General features: G+C 43.2%; 1 protein-coding gene across 3 annotated transcripts in view; it reads right to left on the reverse strand.

Moving 5' to 3' along the window:
• Positions 1 to 22374, reverse strand: part of ARMH4 (armadillo like helical domain containing 4) — a 183384-nt gene that overhangs the window by 87274 nt on the left and 73736 nt on the right. For all 3 annotated transcript variants that reach the window (XM_053603563.1, XM_053603562.1, XM_053603561.1), the window contains one exon: positions 18645 to 18902. In XM_053603563.1, coding sequence (XP_053459538.1) covers positions 18645 to 18902 — 258 coding nt within the window. The remainder of the gene's footprint in view (positions 1 to 18644; positions 18903 to 22374) is intronic.

The following is a 22374-nucleotide window of genomic DNA, read 5'->3' on the forward strand; positions in this document are numbered from 1 at the left end:
ACATTTAATTAAGAAATACACCTTAATTAGCATCATGTAATCTTAAATTAAGACATAAAGACACTTGTGACTATTTTCTCAATGTTGTTTTAACATAACTAGAAGTCTTTTTTTTTTTTTTTTTGGCCAGGGCTGGGTTTGAACCCACCACCTCCGGCATATGGGACCGGCGCCCTACTCCTTGAGCCACAGGCGCCACCCATAACTGGAAGTCTTTAACATCAGTCTTGTTCACTTTCCTGTAGTTTTCAAAGAGGATAATTTATCTTTAATTTCTTCCTTTCTGAAAAATTTCCCATTTGTCCTAGTATTTCTTCTTGTTTAATTCCCAGAAGAGCCTACTAGATGTTTTCCCATTTTAATAATTCCTCAACTGAGCCTACAAGTGCATTCTGATCACAGAGAAATTAGTTCACAGCATTCTCCTCCAATGTAATGTGCCTTATAAATGTTTTTATTAACTGAAGCTGACACAGAGATCATTTTCTGACTTGGTTCCAAGATTCCTTTTCTAGCTCTCCAGAGGAAAAGTGGTTGTTGAATTTTCATGGAAGAAATGCATTCTTTTTTTTTTTCTTTGCAGTTTTGGCCAGGGCCAGGCTTGAACCCACCACCCCCGGTATATGGGGCGGACACCCTACTCTTTGAGCCATAGCACCGCCCAGAAATCCATTCTTAAAGCAAGAAATGTGGGGGGTTTTTTCCAATTCTCTAATTCAATATGATTTCATTATGAAAATACAGACAAAAGCTTCAGATTCTAGGAAGTATTCCGTCCATTATCTCACACAGATCATTAAAAGTAAAACCAAGATAAATAATTTGGAGCTGAGGTATTTGGGTTTAGGTATTCCAGAGGGTTCTTCCTAATCAACAAATCCAAATTATTTTTAATGAACATTTGATACAAGAACCTAATGTATCAGATCTCCTACAGGGCATTAAAAACATAAAAAAGAGGTTGGTTGGGGCAAAGCAAGATGGCAGTTTAGAAATAGCTCCTTACTAGCCACTCAAAGTGAGATAGGGGAACTAGACTCCAGCCATCTGTGACTAGGGAAATTACACAGGGACATTACTCCAAGGGCACAGTGAAGCAGTAGTGGACTCCAGGAGTGGACAAGGAGGTCTGGAGCTGGGGAGAACTGGAACAGAAAGCAAGTGCCTGCACACGAGCAGGGGCTGGCCAACCAGCCCTCATGCCATCTAGGGAAGGAAAGGGCTGACCTGCAGCTTATTGATTTTGGACTAAACAGCTCCAGTGGGGCAGTTTAAACTGCTTAAATGAGTGAAGGGACTCAAACAGTGTCCAGTGGCCAAGACTAAATACTGGACAGTTTGGCTGCTAACTGGACAGGGTCAGTGGGAAGTACGTGTGGGAGGAACAGGTCACAGGGTCCTAGTGTATGGCTAGCTCTGATGTACTTGCTGAGCTCAGGCAACTATCCTTGGGGTGAGCTGAGCAGATCATGCACCTCCAGGAAAGCCATGTTGTCAAGGGGCACTGTTTGACATGCCTCCTAAGGAAGCTGGCAAGAGCTTTAGGACCCTAATCACATGGAGACTGGATGCTGATTAAGCAACCAAGCCCTGATTGAGAGCAAATAAGTTAGGAAGATAGGACCCAATCTCCTCTGCAACTAGAAAGTGGCCTCCAGCCCTCATTTTATATACAGGAAAAGCAATGTGTGTGTTCCCCTCTCCTAACACCACAGCACCACCTGGTGTCCAGGTGATACATTACAATATAAATACAATATATGTATTTATATTTATATAAACATATATATATTTCTTCCATTTTTTGCTCCTATTCACAAGTTTCTTCTCAGGTTCCTTTTTTTTTTTCTCTCCTTGGTCATTGTGGTTGTTGGTTGTTGTTGTTGTCTTTGGCTTTTTTTTTTTAATTTTTGGTCTGGTTGTATTTTTACTTTTTCATTTTTAATTTCTTCAATAACAAGGGCTCCTCCATTTTTGTTACGGTTTTTCAGCCCCTATTATTCTTTCCTCCTTTTTTACTTCCTTCCTTTTTTCTCTCTTTTGGTAGACATTTTTCTACTTTTCTCATCTTTCCCCACAAATTTCCCATATAATAGTTAAGATGTTCCTTTTTTCCTTTATCTTATATAATTGTCTTTTATATTATTTTTATCTATTTTTTTCTTTAATCTGAGTGCTGTGGGGTCATGGCATTGGTCAGGCTGGGGTGGGGGGGGTGGTTTCAAGGCATTGGTCTAGCTCAGGGATATCACAAGCTCCAATCTAGGGTGTCCTGGCTTTGGCCTTTGGAAAGATGGTGTTGGCAGGTCTTCAATGTAACATACTGCTGGGGGGGTTGGGGCGAGTTCTTTTCTTTTTCTTCTATATTTGGCAGAGACAGAGTCTTGCTTTTGCCAGGCCCACCCACCATGGCCTCAAAAGTCTTAGATTTGCAGGTGTGGTCACAGCACCCTGCTGAACAACACCATTTCTCCTGTCACCCTCTCTTTCTCTTTCGATCTTTCTCTCCTTCTCTCCAATTATTGTCATTAACCCCATGTTCTTTTTTTTTCTTCCTTCATCTTTTTCTTTTCTTTCTTCTTCTTTTTCTTTTCTTTCTCCCTTCTTGCTCTTTATGCTTCTCCTTCTTTTGGCCTTATACCAAAATGCCACTTCAACACCTAACCTCTTAGACAAGGTAATTTAATGTGAAGGAGGTAGTGATAGTGAACAACTAGGGGGAAGAAGTGAAGAAGAAGTAAATACACATGAGGAAAATTCTGGCAACATGAAAAACAAGAAGACACCAACACCCCACCCCAACCCAGGGACCATGAGGCAGCTACTGCAGATGATTCCATCCATAAAAAAGTAATGGAAAAAGACAGAAAGGGGATTTAAAATATGGTTGATAAGACAAAAAAAGGGAATTGACAAGAAAATGAAAAAACCAATAAATGGATGAAAGATATGAAGAATACAGAAAACATATGGCAGAGCTTAAGGAATTAAGAGTCAATTGGTGAACTTAATGATGCAGTAGAAAGTATTAATAACAGATTAGACCATGGAGAAGAAAGACACTCAGTGCTAGAGGATAAAGCTCTTGAGCTAACCCAGGTAGTTAAAGAGGTAGAAAAGAAGAAAGAGAAGGTACAATATTCACACAGAGAATTATGGGACTTCACAAAGCATTCAAACATACGAATTATAGAGCTCCCTAAAAGGGAAGAAGAATTCCCTAAAGGAATGAAAGCCCTACTGGAGGATATCATAAGTGAAAATTTCCCAAGTTTCACTAAAGATTCTGAAACATTCCTTTTAGAAGAGTATTGAACCCTGGGTTGTCTCAACACAAACAGAGAATCTCCAACATACATTGTAATGAAACTATTCAAAGTCCAGATAAAAGAGAAAATTTTGCAAGCACCCAGTGTCATCACAGTGACAGCGGACTGTTCAGCTGAAACTTTCCAAGCCAGAAGAATGGTCATCTACTTTTAACCTTCTTAAACAAAATAATGGCTCAGAATTCTGTATCCTACTAAACTAAGCTTCAAACTCAATGGAGAATATTCAAAGCTTTTACTGATATGCAAACATTGAAGAAATTCACAACAAGACCAGCACTACAGGAAATTTTTAGACCTATTCTCTGCACTGACAACCACATGGACCACCAGAAAAATAAAGGACACCCAGAAACTAAAGGACAAAACCTGGCTTGCATAATGGTGCAAAGGAAAAAACTAAGTAACCGGTCTTTCACAAAATAAGATGAATAGAACTCCACCATATCAATTCTCTCAATAAAGGTCAAGATATTGAATTCCCCACCGAAGAGGCTCAGTCTGGCCAACTGGATTAAAAAGCACAAGTCATTTATATATTATATGCTGTCTCCGGGAAACACATCTAACCTTCGAGGATAAAACAAGAATCCCGGTAAAGGGATGGAAAACAGTATTTTAGGCAAATAGAAATCAGAAGAAAGGAGGAGTCACAATCTTATTTTCATATACAAGTGGATTTAAAGCAACTAAAAATTAGAAAGATAAAGATGGTCACTTCATTCTGGTCAAAGGAATAATACAATAAAAGGAAATGTCAATTCTAAATATTGATGCACCCAACGTAACTGCTCCCAGATTTAAGAAACAAACCTTGATTGGTCTAAGCAATGTGATATCTTACCATAATAGCTAAAACCTTTAACACCACTCTGATAGTACTGGACAAATCCGCTAAACAGAAACTAATCAAACATACAAGGGACTTAAATGTGACCCCAGAACAAATGGGCTTAATAGTCACATATGGAACACATCACCCCAAAGCTAAAGAATGTATGTTCTTCTTCTTCTTCTTTTTTTTTTTTTTTTAGAGACAGAGTCTCACTATGTCACCCTCAGTAGAGTGCTGTGGCATCACAGCTCACAGCAACCTCAAACTCTTGGGCTTAAGTGATTCTCTTGCCTCAGCCTCCCAAGTAGCTGAGACAACAGGCACTCACCACAACACATGGCTATTTTTTTGTTTAAGTTGTCATTGTTATTTTTAGCAGCCCCAGACCCTGTTCGAACCCACCAACTCCAGTGTATGTGGCTGGTGCCCCAATCACTGAGCTATGGGCACCAAGCCAATATATGTTCTATTGGCCCATGGAACTTACTTAAAAATAGATCATAAGACCTAGGATACAAATCAAACCTCAACAAAATTAAATAACTGAAATTATACCTGGACCAGATGGCTTTATACTACAATTCTATCAAAACTTCAAAGAAGAGCTAAGAGCTAGGACCTAGAACAGTGTCATTTGGACACTGTTCCAAAACATTGAAAAGGAAGAACATCCCCAACATTTTCTATGAAGCAAACATCACCCTGATACAAAGACTAGAAAGGACCCAAGTAAAAAGGAGAACTACAGACCAATTTCTCTAATAAATATGGATGCAAAAATATTCAACAAAACCTTCGCCAATAGATTACAGCTATCCATTTAAAAAACTATACATCACAATCAAGTCAGCTTAATCCCAGGGATACAAGGTTGTTTTAACAATATGCAAATCCATAAATATAACTCACCATATCAATAGAAGCAAAAACAAAGATCATATGATCCTTTCAATAGATGCAGAAAAAGAAAAAGCATTCAATAAAATTCAGCATCCTTTTCTCACAAGAACACTTAAGAATATAGGCATAGGTGGTACATTTCTTAAGCTGATTGAAGCCATCTATGAGAAACCCACAACTACTATCATACTGAATGGAGTAAAACTGAAAGCTTTTCCACTTAGAACTGGAACCAGACAAAAATGTCTTCTATCACCACTACTATTCAACATAGTGCTACAAGTTCTAACCAATGTAATCAGGCAAGAGAAGGATTTAAAGGGCATCTAAATGAGGACAGAGGAGGTCAACTTCTTGCTTTTCAACAATGATATGATCTTATACTTAGAGACTCAACCATAAGACTCCTGGAAGTGATCAAGAACTATAGTAACATCTCAGGGTATAAAATCAATGCCCACAAATTAGTAACCTTTGTATATGACAATAATGCCCAAGTTGAGAAACTAATCAAAGACACAATTCCCTTCACAGTAGCTTTAAAGTAAATTAAATATGTAGGAATATATCTCACAAAAGAGGTGAAGGACTTCTACAAAGAGAATTATGAAATCCTAAAAAAAGAAATAGCAGAAGAAATTAACAAATGGAAGAGCACACTGTGCTCCTGGCTGGGAAGAATCAACATCGTTAAAATAGCTATACTTCCCAAAGAAATCTACAGATTCAATGCAATCCCTATTAAGATACCAACATCATACTTTGAAGAACTGGAAAAAGTGTTCTTCATTTCACATGGAACCAGAAAAAAACCTGTATTGCCAAGGCAATGTTTAGTAATAAAAACCAAAGCCAGAGGCATCTCCCTACCAGACTTTATGCTGTATTACAAGTCCACAGAGATCAAAACAGAAGGGCATTGGCACAAAAATAGGGACAGACATTTGGAATGGAATAGAAAACCAAGAGATGAAACCAGTCTCTTATCACCATCTGATCTTTGATAAACCAAACAAAAGCATACAATGGGGAAAAGATTCCCTCTTCAATAAGTGGTGCTGGAAGAAATAGATAACCACATTTAAAAGACTGAAACTAAACCTGCAGCTTTCACCACTTACAAAAATTGATTCAAGGGCAGCGCCTGTGGCTCAGTGAGTAGGGAGCTGGCCCCATATAGCAAGGGTGGCAGGGTCAAACCCAGCCCTGGCTAAACTACAACAAAAAAGTAGCCGGGCGTTGTGGCAGGCGCCTGTAGGCCCAGCTACTTGGGAGGCTGGGGCAAGAGAATCACCTAAGCCCAAAAGCTGGAGGTTGCTGTCAGCTGTGATGCCACGGTACTCTATGGAGGGTGACAAAGTGAGACTCTGTCTGTAAAAAAAAAAAAAAAATTGATTCAAGATGGATAAAATAGTTCAATCTAAGGCATAAAAAGATAAAAATCCTGGAACAAAGTGTTAGAAAACTCTTGAGGATGTTGACCTGGGGAAAGATTTTATGAAAAAGACTTCAGTGGCAATTTGGACAACCAAAAAAATAAACAAATGGGACTTAATTAAACTGAAAAGTTTCTGCATAGCTAAGGACACAACAATTAAAGCAAATAGACAAACTGCAGAATGGGAAAAGATATTTGCATATTATGATTCTGACAAAGGCTTGATAACTAGGATCTATACAGAACTCAAATTAATCAACAAAAAAGAGCAAACAATCTCATATATCGCTGGGTAAGAGACACGAACAGAAACTTCTCTGAAGAAGATAGACAAATGGCTAACAAACACATGAAAAAATATTCATCCTCCCTGATCATCAGATAAATGCAAATCAAAACCACCCTGAGATATCACCTAACCCCTTTAAGAATAGCCCATTTTACAAAGTCCCAAAATTGCAGATGCTGGCATGGATTTGGAGAGAGGGGAATACTTTTACACTGTGTTGCAAACTAACACAGCCTCTTTGTAAAGAAGTATGGAGAATCCTCAAGGAACTCAAATTATATCTCCCATTTGACCCTGCAATCCCACTACTAGGCATCTACAAGGAAGAAAAAAAATTATTTTATCACAAGGACATATGTAATACCTTGTTTATCACAGCTCAATTTACAATTGCCAAAATGGGGAAACAACCTAAATGCCCATCAACTCAAGAATGCATTAACAAACTGATACCACAGTTATTGCATGTATAGTATGGAATAGTATTCAGACACAAAAAGATGTATTAACCTGGATGGAGTTGAAACACATTCTTCTCAGTAAAGTATCACAAGAATGGAAAAGCAAATATCCAGTGTACTCAATACTAATATAAAGCCAATAGACGATCTAATTCACACCTACAAAAGGAGAAAAATTCATTTCAATTCAAGTTGGGGGGAGGAGGAATGAGAGAGAGAGGAAAGGGTGGGGTTGCATGCTCCCACTTAATGGGCACAATGCAGGCGTGTATGGCACACCTTTGGGGTGTGAGACACAGTTACAAAAGGGACTCTGTCCAACAAATTCAAATATTGGGACTTGATTGTTTGTACCTTCACATTAACCTGAAATTAAAAGAAAAAATTGCAGCTTGGTGCCCATAGTGCAGTGGTTAGGGCACCAGCCACATACACCAGAGCTGGTGGGTTTGAACCCGGCCCAGGCCTGCTAAACATGTATAGCATGACAACTACAATGAAAACAATAGCCAGGTGTTGTGGTGGGCGCCTGTAGTCCCAGCTACTTGGGAGGCTGAGGCAAGAGAATCACTTAAGCCCAAGGGTTTGAGGTTTCTGTGAGCTGTGACGCCACAGCACTCTATCCAGGGTGAATAGTGAGACTCTGTCTCAAAAAATAATAATAATAATAATAAAAAAGAAAAGATTTTCAAACCAGGATCCTAAAACATTTGAGAATGCGATATCCAATGCTGCAGCTGGAAGTAAGATTTAAAAAACACAGCTTGATTCTCTGACCTTGGGGAAGCAACCGGCCAGTGGCAGATGGATTCAAGTTCCATAAATGTCTCCCGTGTCTGGGCGCCTGTAGCTCACTGGTTAGGGCACCAGCCACGTGCACCAGGGCTGATGGGTTCAAACCCGGCCCAGGCCTGCTAAACAACAACAATAGCAGCAGAAATAGCCGGGCATTGTGGCAGGCATCCCAGCTACTAGGGAGGCAGAGGCAGGAGAATCTCTTGAGCCCTGGAGTTTGAGATTGCTGTGAGATATGACGCCACAGCACTCTACAGAGGGCGACAGTGTGAGACTCTGTCTTGATTAAGAAAGACAGAAAGAAAAATATTTAATAAATGTCTCCCAGCTGTCTATATAATGTGATGGTCATTTTCATTCTTTGGCAGGAGCTATCAAAGACTTTATAAAGCCACTTAACTATTTGGAAATGTTTTAATTAATCAATCACTCTGTGAGAAGTCAACCACCTGATTTTCATTTGATTCAGAAACTAACATAATCAAGGTATTGGCCTAATATTTCTAAAGTCTGGTTACTTCTATAGTGTATAAATGCTCAAAATTCATTCTAAAAACAAAGAAAAAAAAGTTTATACATTGGTTTCATATTAGTATATATATAAAAAACCATATGGCCAACTTGGCACTTGTAGCTCAGCAGCTAGAGTGCCGGCCACATACACAGGGGCCACATACATAGTGAGAATGGCCCACATACACAGGGGCTGGAGGGTTCGAACCCAGCTCAGGCCTGCTAAACAACAATGACAACTACAAAAAAAAAAAAAAAAGCCAGGCGTTGTGCTGGGCGCCTGTAGTCCCAGCTACTTGGGAGGCTGAGGCAAGAGAATCGCTTAAGCCCAAGAGTTTGAGGTTGCTGTGAGCTGTGACACCACAGCACTCTAGCCAGGGCGACAGCTTGAGACTCTGTCTTAAAAAGAAAAATAATAAAAAAAAAATAAAAACCATATGCCCACAAGAAAGAAAAAACACAAATATACTCTAGAAAAGGAGAAGAGAGAGGAAAGGAAGAGGAGGGAGGGTGATGGGTGTCTCACCTAACGTCACAATGTGAGGGTGTTCAGCCTGCCCCCAGGTGAAGACTCAACTACAACTTAGACTTGACCTTAGAACTGAAAACAATGTAACCTAAACATCTGTACTCATATTCATTTGTAATAAAAAAGGAAGGGAGGGAGGAAGGGAGCTAAAAAAAAAAAAAAAGTTTAAATGTTAGATTATGTTTCAGAAAAACCTAATCTCAAAATGCTCCCCCCAACTTTATGACCAGAAGGCACGCTATAATTAGTTGCTTACTAAAAGCTTATAGATGTTAATTATAGGCACACTATAATTAGTTGCTTACTAAAAGCTTGTAGATGTTAAAACTATCTTCTTTGGAGTGAGTAGAAACAGAGAAAGTTAAAATTGGGTGAATTTCTACTACCTGCCATGTTATTTAAATAATTAATTAAAAAATTAGTGTTGTCATTAAACTGAAAAGCTTCTGTACAGCTAAGGAGACAACAACCAAAGCAAACAGACAACCTACACAATGGGAAAGGATATTTGCATATTTTGAATCAGACAAAAGCTTAATAACTAGGATCTATAGAAAACTCAAATTAATCCACATGAAAAAAGCCAACAATCCCATATATCAATGGGCAAGAGACATGAATAGAACCTTCTCTAAAGAAGACAGACGAATGGCTAACAAACACATGAAAAAATGTTCATCATCCCCATCTATTAGAGAAATGCAAATCAAAACCACCCTTAGATACTATCTAACCCCAGTGAGAATGGCCCACATCACAAAATCTCAAAACTGCAGATGCTGGAGTGGATGTGGAGAGAAGGGAACACTTTTACACTGCTGGTGGGACTGCAAACTAATACAACCTTTCTGGAAGGAAGTATGGAGAAACCTCAAAGCACTCAAGCTAGACCTCCCATTTGATCTTGCAATCCCATTACTGGGCATCTACCCAGAAGGAAAAAAATCCTTTTATCATAAGGACACTTGTACTAGACTGTTTATTGCAGCTCAATTACAATAGCCAAGATGTGGAAACAGCCTAAATGCCCACCAACCCAGGAATGGATTAACAAGCTGTGGTATATGTACACCATGGAATACTATTCAGCCATTTAAAGAAAAAATTGAGACTTTACATCCTTTGTTTTAACCTGGATGGAAGTGGAAGACATTATTCTTAGTAAAGCATCACAAGAATAGAGAAGCATGAATCCTATGTACTCAATTTTGATATGAGGACAATTAATGACAATTAATGACACAGTGGGGGAGGGGAAGGGGAGAGCAGAGAGAGAAAGAAGGAGGGAGGGGTGGGGAAAAGAAGAGCAGAGAGAGGGAAGGAGGGAGGGAGGTGGGGCCTTGGTGCGTGCCACATATTTTGGGGGCAAGACACAATTGTAAGAGGGTCTTTACCTCACAAATGAAATCAGTGTAACCTGGTTTCTTGTATCCTCGATGAATCCCCAACAATAAATTTAAAAAAAAGTAGTGTTGTCAGTTATAAGCATTACACAAAGCCCTCATTGCCTGATCATTATCACTTTTCCATATCTCAACTAAAAGCCCCAGGTGCCCACATGCTGCCGTCCAGGGTGGTTGTGATAAAGCACCCCCATTCCTCCTCCCAGTGTGCTGAAAAGGCTCAAGCCCAGGACAGCTGACAGCTGGGAGGGAAGCCCGTCTCACAATCAATGATACTTAACTCTGGTGCTAGATGCTATGAGGTTCTAAGAAGAAGAGTAAGCAAAATGGGATTGCACAATGAATGGAAAGCAAAGAATACTGACAGTAACTGCAGAAGGAATTTCAAAGGGGAGGACTCGGTGTGAGTTAGGGTCGTCAGGAAAGGCTTCAGCCAGATATGACTGTGGATGTGTGAAAGGGGGGAGGCTATTCCAAGAAAGAGCAATGGTGGAAAAGGAATGGGTTAGGAACATTTGATGCACATTCTGGTGACGGTGACTACAGCCCAGTTAAGACAGAGGTCTCGGACAGAGCCACAAGGAGAAACAGATGGGAACCTGGTCCAGACAGAACGTGGAGCTCCTGGAACACATCAGGAGTGCATTAAACAGACGAGTGTATTGTAAGAAATGCTTCTGATACCTGAACCATTGAATCCTCAAGTGACCTGATCTAAACCTCCTATTCCAGTGGTTCTCAACCTTCCTAATGCCGTGGTCCTTTAATACAGTTTCTGTGGGTCACCACCCACAAGTTGAGAACCGCTGTCTATTCCTTGTTTTAATATTTAATCTCTCCTTTGCAGTGTTGTGTTTTTTCTTTATACCTCCAATCCTTTGAATTTCAAAAATAGCTTCAGCTTCTTGAGGCCAACTGGGCAGTGCTTTTAGGGAATCATCCAGAAACTACTATTCTAATACTGCCTCTGTGGACCCCCAGACAGGAGCCCCAGCTGGTCCAAAGGTCATCATTTTAACAGCCAAGCCTAATTTCCCTACCTCAACACAGGAACATCCCCAGGAAGGCCTTAGTGTACCTAGGACCTGGCTGAGCGCCCTGCACACACTAAACGGTGTGGCTGCTGTCGTGCTGTGGCAGCACTCAGCTAACCCACCGCCAGTGTTGAGACTCAGAGTTGACTCCATGCTCATTTTCTCAGAAGAAAACTTAGAAGCAGAAAGTGACCTAGAGGGTTGCACAGCTGACTTGGGCACAGTGAATGGAGGCTGTTAGCCTGAGTTCTGCCTGTGACTCTCGGAGTTTCATGAATTCCTGAAGCAAGTTCTGTGTGTCTGAGATTCTTGGTATGGAAGTCCTACAAATAGCTATGAAAAATCATTAATGATGTCTGTAAAAAAAAAAAAAAAAAAAAAAAACAGAAAGTAGAAAGGAAGAGGAAAGAGAAGGGAGGGGAGGGAGTAGGCTGGGAGGAGGGAGGATTTGGGGGATCCATCCTAATGTGCATAACGCAGTGATACATTTCTATACTATTTTTTTTTTAGAGACAGAGTCTCACTTTATCACCCTTGGTAGAGTGCTATAGCGTCACAGCTCACAGCAACCTCCAGCTCTTGGGCTTAGGCGATCCTCCTGCCTCAGCCTCCCATCTAGCTGGGATTACAGGTGCGCGTCACAATGCCCGGCTATTTTGTTGTTGTTTTTGCAGTTTGCCCGCGGCTGGGTTTGAAGTTTGGTATATGGGGCCGGAGCCCTACTCACTGAGCCCCAGGCACTGTCCATTTCTGTACTATTAAGAATAGAATATGAATGTTTTTGCCACAACAAATAAATAAGCAAGGAGACGCTTATGTTAATCAGTTAGATGTAAGCATTCTACATTGTATATCAAATCAGCACATTGTACCCCATAAATGCATTAATGTACACAGTTATGGTTTAATAAAGAATTTTTTAAAAATTTAGCTCAACCCATACAACCATCCACACCATCTATCATCTATTGTCTTTCCAAACATCTTACCATGTCCTGTGTTAAAGGAAGACAACAGTTTGCCCATAACCTTAACTGGAACTATTCATCAGAAGTCTTATAAATATTCAAAAGAAAAAAAGAAAAAAAAAAAAAACAGGGACACTAAATTCTTTTTAGGCTAGCACTGATTTTCCTTGGCTTGGCCAGTCCTCTCCTTGCCTTCGGTCCCCGTGAATTCCATGTTTGTAGAGCTCGGCACACACCTGCAGACTCAGGTGGGGATGAGCAGCAGGGAGGAAGGCTGTTCATCTTGCAGTACTTAACCTATTTATAACGTGCCGCATGCTAAAAAGAGGATTTAGGGCTTCTAACAAAAATAGATACAATATGACAGGATAAAAATAAATTAAAAACTCCGGAAATAAGTACATTTAAAACCTGCTGAAATCCTAAGTGTGTTGAATCCTTTGCCCAGAGGCCTATAGATAGATTTTCTCCACTAGAAATCCCCAGCCACTACAAATCTGCATGTAACCAACAGTTGCAATGGAAAGATTTAAGAAGAAATAGTATCTTAGACTTGGAAGGCACCCTTTTCTGCAGACAGGATTTCCACCACGGGTTCTCCCCTGCAAGGCAGGAGAGACAGGGGTCGTTATCTCCACCATAAACTCTGCCACTGTGCTGTCTTCTCTAATGTGAAAAAAGAGGTCTGCACCCAAGTCTTTGCTCCTCCTGTCTAGGAAAAATAACTCAGTTATTTCCAGAGAAGACGTGAATGGCACAAATGTCTAATCCAGAAACCCTGAGTACCACCTTAGGGATGGGATGACTCCCAGGCACGTGGCCAATACCCACCCAAGGGAACACACGGGAGAGTGTCACTCATCCCAGACGTGGGTATCTGGGCACAAACCTCCACGGTCCAAACATGGGAGTCTGTAATATGACCAGACGCTCTCTGGGGAAATTAAATCATGAATTTCACTTTGTTTCATCACTAGGTGACTGTGAAAAAGCTGGTCATTTTTAAGATACACTAATCTAGCACACAGAAGACCTTAACAACAACGCAAATCGTTACTAATAGGGATTCCATTCCTAATACACAGAAACACTTCTCAAGATCCTCTTTCCCACACGCAGATAGACGCTGCCCCTCCCCAGGGGGACAAGCAGCAGAGTCAGTTCAGAGCAGCTCTTTTCCAGGGTTAGGACTCAGGTGTCGGCAGTTTTTATAGCTCTCTAGGTCATAGGGGTCCTCAAACTGCAGCCGTGGGCCACATGAGGCAGTGTGATTGTATCTGTTCCCGTTTTGTTTTTTACTTCAAAGTAAGATATGTGCAGTGTGCATAGGAATTTGTTCATAGTTTTGTTTTGTTTCTTTTTTAACTATATATAGTCCGGCCCACCAACGGTCTGAGGGACAGTGAATTGGCCCCCTGTTTAAAAAGTTTGAGGATGGGGCGGCGCCTGTGGCTCAGTGAGTAGGGTGCCGGCCCCATATGCCGAGGGTGGCGGGTTCAAGCCCAGCCCCGGCCAAACCGCAACAAAAAAATAGCCGGGCGTTGTGGTGGGCGCCTGTAGTCCCAAATGCTTGGGAGGCTGAAGCAGGAGAATCGTGTAAGCCCAAGAGTTAGAGGTTGCTTGAGCTGTGTGACGCCACGGCACTCTCCCCCAGGGCGGTACAGTGAGACTCTGTCTCTACAAAAAAAAAAAAAAAAGTTTGAGGATGCCTGCGTCTAGGAAGTCTGAGAAATGGATTCCGGTGTGCAGCCAAGGTAGGGAACACCGGCCCGGGGCCTTCAGCCAATCTGCGGTCTCTCTCCTTGCACTGGTTACCACAGACTAAGGTCTAATCCCTCCCTCTTATCCCATACCCATATTTAACTGCGTTAGCCCTGGCAGCTTCCCCAGCAAACCTTTAATCCATAGCTTCATGTTGTATATGAAAATACACTGACATTTGTTGCAATGAGGAGTCACTTGAAACCTCACACTTCCCACTGCTTTCTGTGAAGCATCTTTCTCAATGCCACGTGTTGCACCATATTAAGCACTCACTCTTAGCAATGTGATGTGTTATAAATGAACGAGGAGGCCGAGGGGAAAAGGGCGCGTGCTCCACACTCCAGCTGAGAGCCCGGCTCACTCCCGGTCGAGTGCTCTCTGTCCACAGATCCCGCCCACCCCGCACAGGTTGCAGCTCACTCCACCTCCCTGCCAGTCTCAGACACATGTGTGTGATGCTCCTTTCCTCTTACCATGAATGAGCCTGATAAATCAATCCCTTTTAGAGCATAATAAATGATAACATCTTAATGAGTTATCCTGCCAAGACAGCAGTTCTACCTTCTTCTAAGGCCTTCTGAAGATGCATTATCTCAATGCAATGGAAGGCTCTCATGTAGAAAGTAGGCACCATGTGAGGACAGGAAGGGTGATAGAAATTGAGGGTCAGGTAACACACCCCAAAGTCACCCCTCCCAGTAGGCTCTGCCCACTCACAGCACGACTGGGCGGTCAGTGAGGAACCCATTCCCTCCGTGAAATCGCTTGGCCACTGACCTCACAGCTATGGGGCCACTCTCTCCTCTCTGCTCATCAACCTATCACTATTTTCACAGCACACACTTAGTAGGTGCTCAATGAATGTCTGGTAAAAAAAAAAAAAATAGCTACATGAGCCATCTCCATTCCTCTGTGTTCCACAAACATCCCTAAACCAAGAAGTGAATATCATGCTTTTTAAAGATTTGCAGAGAAAAATATTCCAATTCCTCAATCAAGTATCCATTCCAGGGTTAGATGCAGGCTTTTGAAAAAAGTAAGGATATCTATAATAATTCTTCAACTAACTAACCGATAATTTTCTGGAGGCTTTATCCATCTGGAACAACAAGCAAACCCTAAAGCAGCCAAAAACAGTTTCTTCCTGAAGAAGATGGAACAAGGCCACCATCAAGCTCCCATCAAAGCTCATGAACTCAAAATATATTTAAAATAAAGGTTTTAATTTAACAAGACTGATGAGAGGGCTCTCGGAGGAGACAAGAGACACAAATGAGTATCAGCTACGAGAGAAGAAAACACAGCACAGCAACGGGAGGGACAGGTGCGCATCTGCCACCCAGTCCACCCATCCCCTTGGAAAAGATGCTTCAGAAATGGTGTCTGACCTAACCCCTACCTATCAGGAGCAAGATAAATGGGCATGTGACCTAACCCCTACCTATCAGGAGCAAGACAAATTCTCTTTGGGGGCGGGGGGGGGGCTGTGTGAGACAGAGTCTCACTTTGTCACCCTCAGTAGAGTGCTGTGGCATCACAGCTCCCAGCAACCTCAAACTCTTGGGCTCAAGCAATCCTCTTGCCTCAGCCTCCCGAGTAGCTGGGAATACAGGCACCTGCCACAACGCCCAGTAGGGCGGCAGAGTCTCACTCTTGCTCAGGGTGGTCTCCAATTCTTGAACTCAAGCAGTCTACCTGCCTTGGCCTCCCAGAGTGCTAGGATTACAGGCGTGAGCCACTGTGCCCGGCCTCCTCCCCATTAAGAAAGAAAAGATAGCCGCTGTCTTCTCTCTCCCAACAATGTCTTGTCTGGATGTGACACTGAAATGGCTGCAGCTACGGCAGCTATACAGATGCCAGCCTGAGGCCCAGGCAGCACACCAAGGGTGGCAGTGAAAAACCTGACTCACTGATGACTGAGCTAAAGAGTCAACAGACCCTGAGCTCTAGCTCTGGACTTTTTGTTCTGAGAAGAACCATATTTGTTTACTCTTTAAACCAACATGAGTCAGGATATCTCCCACCTATAATGGAAGGTGTCCTAACAGATGCAGAAAGCAAAAAGAGAAAAGCATCACCAGGTAGTAATTACATTGTAAATGTTTAAACATTGAAATGGATGTGTTGACTCAACTCTGGTCATATTGATTGGAAGAGGATCACAGCAACCAGGCAAGAAGGAGGGTGGTCACAGTGCCACTCCCTGCACGGGTCCCCACCAGCAAATTTGAAAATTAACTTGTTAGATCAGACAAGAAACTGATTCTGCGTGTGTGAGTGGACAGCCTTTTACCAAACAGAGGGACTACCCCAGTCAAAACAAGTGCAGCTTGTACTCCTGAGTCTGTCTGTCCTGACAACGAACCACCTGCTCCATAGTCACACTCACTTCCCGGCAACAAAATCAAGAAACCAAGCTCCTTGGGCAGGAGCGTTGGGGCGGGGGAGGTGTAAAAGATAAAAAAAAAAAAAAGAAAGAAAGAAAAGAAACCAAGCTCCCTTCCTCCAAAGCTTAAGAGGCAACTCAGACGCAGCATGTGTGAAAACAGAAGTTCAGAGGATTGGAGGCCAGGAATCTGCTGCTTTGCCTGAGAAAGTCAGCTACATTTTCTGCTCTTGTTATCCCACAGGAAATGAGAAAATAATCTATTCAAAGACTTTGGATTATATTTATCCCACTACCGACCCCAATCTGTTCATTTTTAAAATATTACATGGGTTTTAGCGTGCTCTTTGGAATATCACTCATATTATACAATTGGAGGTGATATATAACCTATAAATAAAATAACCCATTTAAAAATAGAAATAAGGAGAATAACCAATTAGAGTGTTATTTTATTAAATCAGATTTTTTGAAGTATATTAGTGTCTGCATTTTTGTTGATTCATTATAAAAAGCTAACTTAATTTGATGAGTTTCCATTTTTTTTTTTTTTAGAGACAGAGTCTCACTTTATTGCCCTCGGTAGAGTGCCATGGCATCACAGCTCACAGCAACCTCCAACTCCTAGGCTTAAGTGCTTCTCTTGCCTCAGCCTCCCTAGTAGCTAGGACCTCAGCTACTAAGGCACAGGCACCCACCAGAACACCCGGCCATTTTTTTGTTTCAGTTTGGCCGGGGGCAGGTTCGAACCTGCCACCCTCTGTATGTGGGGCTGGCACCCTACCCACTGAGCCACAGGCACTGCCCAAGTTTACATTCTGAGCATAGCTGCCGTGCAGTTCAGCTTTCAAAATCAAGCTGCTCATTGCATACCTAGTGAGCGCTGTATGTGTTTCCTATAGCTGCTGCAATAAATCACCACAAACTTGGCGGCTTAAACCACCACCACTTGATTATCCTACAGTTCTAGAGATCAGAAATCTGAAATGGGTGTCACTGAGCTGGAATCAAGATGTTGGCAAGCCTGCCTTCCTTCTAGATGCCACAGGGAAATATTTGCTTCCCTGTTTTTCCAGCCTCTAGGCTGCCAGCATGTCTTGTCATTACATCTCCTGTTTCATCTATGACCCTTCTACTTCCCTCATAAGAACCTTTGTGATTACAATGGGCCCACCCAGATAATCCAGAATAATCTCCTATACCCATCAAAAGTTTCTTTGTTTTTTCTGCAGCCTCCAACTCCTGAGCTAAAGGGATCCTCCTCACTCAGCCTCACAAGTAGCTGGGGGACTACAGACACACACTACCTATGCCCAGCTAAGTTTTTTTTGTTTTTTGTAGAGACAGGGTCTCACTATGTAATTCACACTGGTCTCTAACCCCTCGCCTCAAGCATTCCTCCCAATGGACTGGGATTATAGACATGAGCCACCTCGCCCTGCCTCTATCTAAAGTTTCTTAATTAATGAAATCAGCAAAGTTGCTTTTACCATGTAAGGTAACTTATTCACAGGTTCCAGAGATTAGGACATAGACACGTTTGGGGAGTCAGTATTTTACCTACCAAAAAATGCATCACGAGTAGGGGCAGTTTTCCCCTATTTCATGTGACCAGAGAGTGCTTGGGAAACTGTCACCAGGGGCGACAAAGTGAGACTCTGTCTCAAAAATAATAATAATGGATAGCTTTTCCCCCAAACGAACCATTCATAAGTACAGAAAGTCTATCTTGGGCTCAACACCATGGTTCATGCCTGTAAACCTAGCATTCTGGGAGACTGAGGCAGGAGGATGGTTTGAGCCCAGGAGTTGGAGGCTATGGTGAGCTATGATTGCACCACTGCACTCTAGGTCCAGCAATGGTGAGACCCTGCCTGGAAAGAAAAAAAAAGAAAATCCATTTTGCTTCCCAGCAGATGCCAAAAGAAAAAAGTTGTCACTTTAGAAAAAAATAAAAGGAGCGGAGGGAAAAAAGAAAGGAAACAACAGACGCCTCTCACCCAGGCCTTGGTTCTGCTGCTCCCACTCGATGGCGTCTGGCACCTGGTAGGTGGCTCCCTCCAGCAGGCCCACGCTCCCCTGCTCGGTGTCAGGCTCCTGGGATGTGACGCCAGGGAGCGTGAACCCCAGCAGCTCCGCAGCACCGTCCAAACCCTCACCCAGGGAGTCCCCATCTTTATCCTCCTCGTCTTCCTCCTCATCCTCCTCCTCTTCATCTTCATCTTCTTCATCCTCTTCATCCTCATCTTCCTCTCCCTCTAGGCAAAAAAAAAAAAAAACCAAAGGGCAACATGAAGACACACAGCAAGGGCATGATCCAACACGCAGATCCTTTGAAATCTTGCAAACCCTGCAAAATAATCGTGTGGACCTTCTAAAACAAGTTCTCATAACCCAAGTCACACAGGGTCCTGTGGCCACTGTGTGTCCTCTATTCTGAACTATCTGGACCACGGCATGTGTCAGACACACGTCATACACTGTATGTATTGGGAGTCAAAGGTCAGGTAACCTGGGCTGTTATTAAGATCGTTGTATTTACCGCAGGGCAGGAAACACCCCGTTCCTGTTTCAGGAGGTCACTAAGGGTTTCTCGGAAAAGACACTGACACACTAACAGAACTCAGAAAGAGTTGTTCCAATCGCTTTCTATCTCCTAATGTTAAAAATTCATTATTTTGGCATCTTTTCCTTCTGTTCTCCCACAGCAGCGAGCAGAACCCACAATAGCACCAGGTGACGGATACCCAGATTCACTCTTGGAGCCTATTCTCCCTGCAGAGAGACTGGAAACAATCACTGCAATGTCTCCAAATCCACCTGGGAAGTGGGACATGATCGAGGACAGAGAAGCTACACAAAAAAATTATGATGATCGTCCTAAGAGTCAACATTTACAACTTGTCATTTGCTATGCTTCAAGTGCAGTGGATTGAAGGAAGATAGGACCACCAATTTCTCCTTGTTTTACCAATTTCAGCTTCCTAGGAATATCTTGAGGCCCTGCCCTCACCTTGGGTGCAGCCTGAAGGCCCTGCTGAGGGCCCGGAGTTCACAGAAGGCCCCCCTCCGGCCTCTCACCTGGGCTCTCAGCCCAGCAGCCCAGACTGCAACAGGGAATCCTGGTCACAGCGTGGAGAAGAGAGGGAGGGAGGACAAGCAAAGCCACCCGGGACTCTGACACTCCTTCCTGCCTCTACACAGCTTCTTCCATGCATGCCCTTCACCTCTATCATTCAGAGGTTTTTAAAATATCACTTTTAATCTCTTTTTAGTCGTCTATGTCCTTTAATATTGAAGGATTAGCACTTGCCACTACTCAAAAAATACAACAAACATTTACCGAGCCCCTCACAGGTGCTGTTCCAGTCAAGGGACGGAGCGAGAATGTCTTTGCCTTCACAGCCCACATGCCCCTTGGGAGATGCATGACAGCCAACAGACCCACCAGGGACGGGAGACACTCAGATCATGGCTGGCAAGAAGGCAGAAGGTGCCAGGCACTGCTTCATTAAACAGAAGGATTAAGGAAAGCATTTCTGCTTAAGAAAAGATTGACCAGAAACCATACCAAATGGTGCATTCTCTTGTTTAATTTAGGTCACTGTCTACAGCAAAGCATTCCCAAAGGAGGGTGAGCAAGGGCAAAGCCTTGAGGTAGGCGTGAGTGTGCCATGTTCGAAGAACAGCTGAGAAGACGGAGCTGGGGGGCAGGGAGGGACAGAGAGAGTTTAGGGAATAAGGGAGGAGAAAGGAACAGGAGCCGGGTCTAATTTAGAGAAATGACCCTGGCTATAGGATGAAGAACGGGCTATATCAGAGCAAGAGACAAAACAGAAAGATGCATGCGGGGGCTGTTTCAACACAGGCTGAGGGTGATGCTTGTGGAGTCTAGGAAGAGAAGAGAGGTGGTTGGATCTGGGATGTAATTTGAAGGTAGATCCCTGCTGGTAACGGTGACATGAGGTGTGGGAGGAAGACCCCCCCCCATCTTACTGAAAATGGGAACTAAATGACAAAGAGCGCGATCCAGAACTTTATTTGAGAGTGGCCGTCAAATGGAAATGCTGGAAGCCTAGGGAAGGTCGGAGCTGGAGGTAAATACCCTGTTTCCCCGAAAATAAGACATCCTCCGAAAATAAGACCTACTTACAGGAAAGATAAGACATCCCCTGAAAATAAGACCTAGCGTTATCTTTGGGAGCACACCTTAAAATAAGACATTGTCTTATTTTTGGGGAAACAGGGTAATATTTAAAACCTTGAGACTGAGTGAGAGCATCAGGAAGCTGAATGCAGGTAGGAAGGTAAGGGGTCCAGCCCACAGCCTGGGCTACCTGCCCTTGGAGGGTGGCCAGCAGAGGGAGATCCTGACCAAGACGGAGGAGTGACCAGAGACAAGTGAGGACAACCGAGACAAGGGCGGCATCGGGAAAGACAGGGAGGAGGCTGCTTTCAGGGGGTAAGAGACAGAGAGCCTCTCCCTGGCTTTGACATTTGACTGGTGACCTGGACAAAAGTAGCATCCAAGGAATGATAGGGGCAAAAGTCAGGTTGAAGTGGTTCAATATAAAATTAGGAAAGAAGATCCAGCAAATACAGAAAATTCTTACCAGAAATTTGGCTGAAAAGGAGAACAGGGACATTAAAGTACAGTTGGAGAGAGAGATAGGGTCATGGGTAGGTTCTTAAAATAGGAGATACCAGACCTGCTAGCAAATTGATGGGTATGATCTGGCAGGAAGGGGTGCCTGACCATTCTGGAGAAAGAGAAGGGGCCGGAGTGATATCCAGGGAGCCTTGGCATCATAGAGTAGCTGTGGTGGGCCTCGGCTTCCACATCTATAGAACTGATATTACTCCCACCTCCCCCAGGCTGCTGTAAGGATGACATCAGCTAACACACAGTCAATGCTGTTCAAGGTGAGCTTCTTCACAATCACAGAGAGAGGATGGGCTCCAGAGCAGAGGTGGCTCGGATACACCACCACCCCCTGCCAGGGCAGGCTCAGTGCAGGCAGGGGTGGAATCGATGGTGGGAATATGGGAGAGCTATCCTCATATTTCTTTATTTTCTCAGTCAAAGCAAAACCTAGAAAGGAAAAGAGAAATGTTGGTGGTTTGAGGCGAGAAGAGAAAGTGTGAAAAGTTGTCTTGGAAAGTGAGTGAGAGAATTTTTCAGGGAAAATGTGGTAGGACTGCCAGGCGACCCTACAGGCCCACTTAAGATGCAACATCATAGATTTAAAGGGAGGCCTGTTAAGATGGTTGTGTTTCCCTCCAGCCATATTCAGCAGCTTAAGTGCACGAGTAGAGAGCTGAGTGGGCAGGAAGACTAAAGCAGCTGCAAGCTTTGCCGGGCAAGCTCTCTCTGGGGTGTGGGGGCTGAGCGAGGGTAAAGAAGGGTGCGACTGTGTGCGGAGGAATCATTATAAAGACAGGCTCTTTCCTCCTCTTCTTGGAGGGGATATGGAGAGAGGGCACCCCCCAGCATGGCCCCAAGGGCCCCCACAGTCTGCAGCTTCATAAGGTAGCTGTCACTCACAAGGGCCCATTTCTGTGCTAGAAAATGGAAAAAGAACAAGGACCAGAAGGAAGTTGCAGGAGCGGAGTGAGGAGGAATTTCCAAGTCAGAGTGGTGACCTGAGGCCTCCAGCCAGGGCAGAAGGAAGGACAGGGAGACAGACGTCTGGGGGGCACGGGGGGAGCCAAAGATGTCAACCAGGAAGA

The sequence above is a fragment of the Nycticebus coucang genome, chromosome 9, assembly GCF_027406575.1.
Source record: "Nycticebus coucang isolate mNycCou1 chromosome 9, mNycCou1.pri, whole genome shotgun sequence".
Classification (NCBI taxonomy): Eukaryota; Metazoa; Chordata; class Mammalia; order Primates; family Lorisidae; genus Nycticebus; species Nycticebus coucang.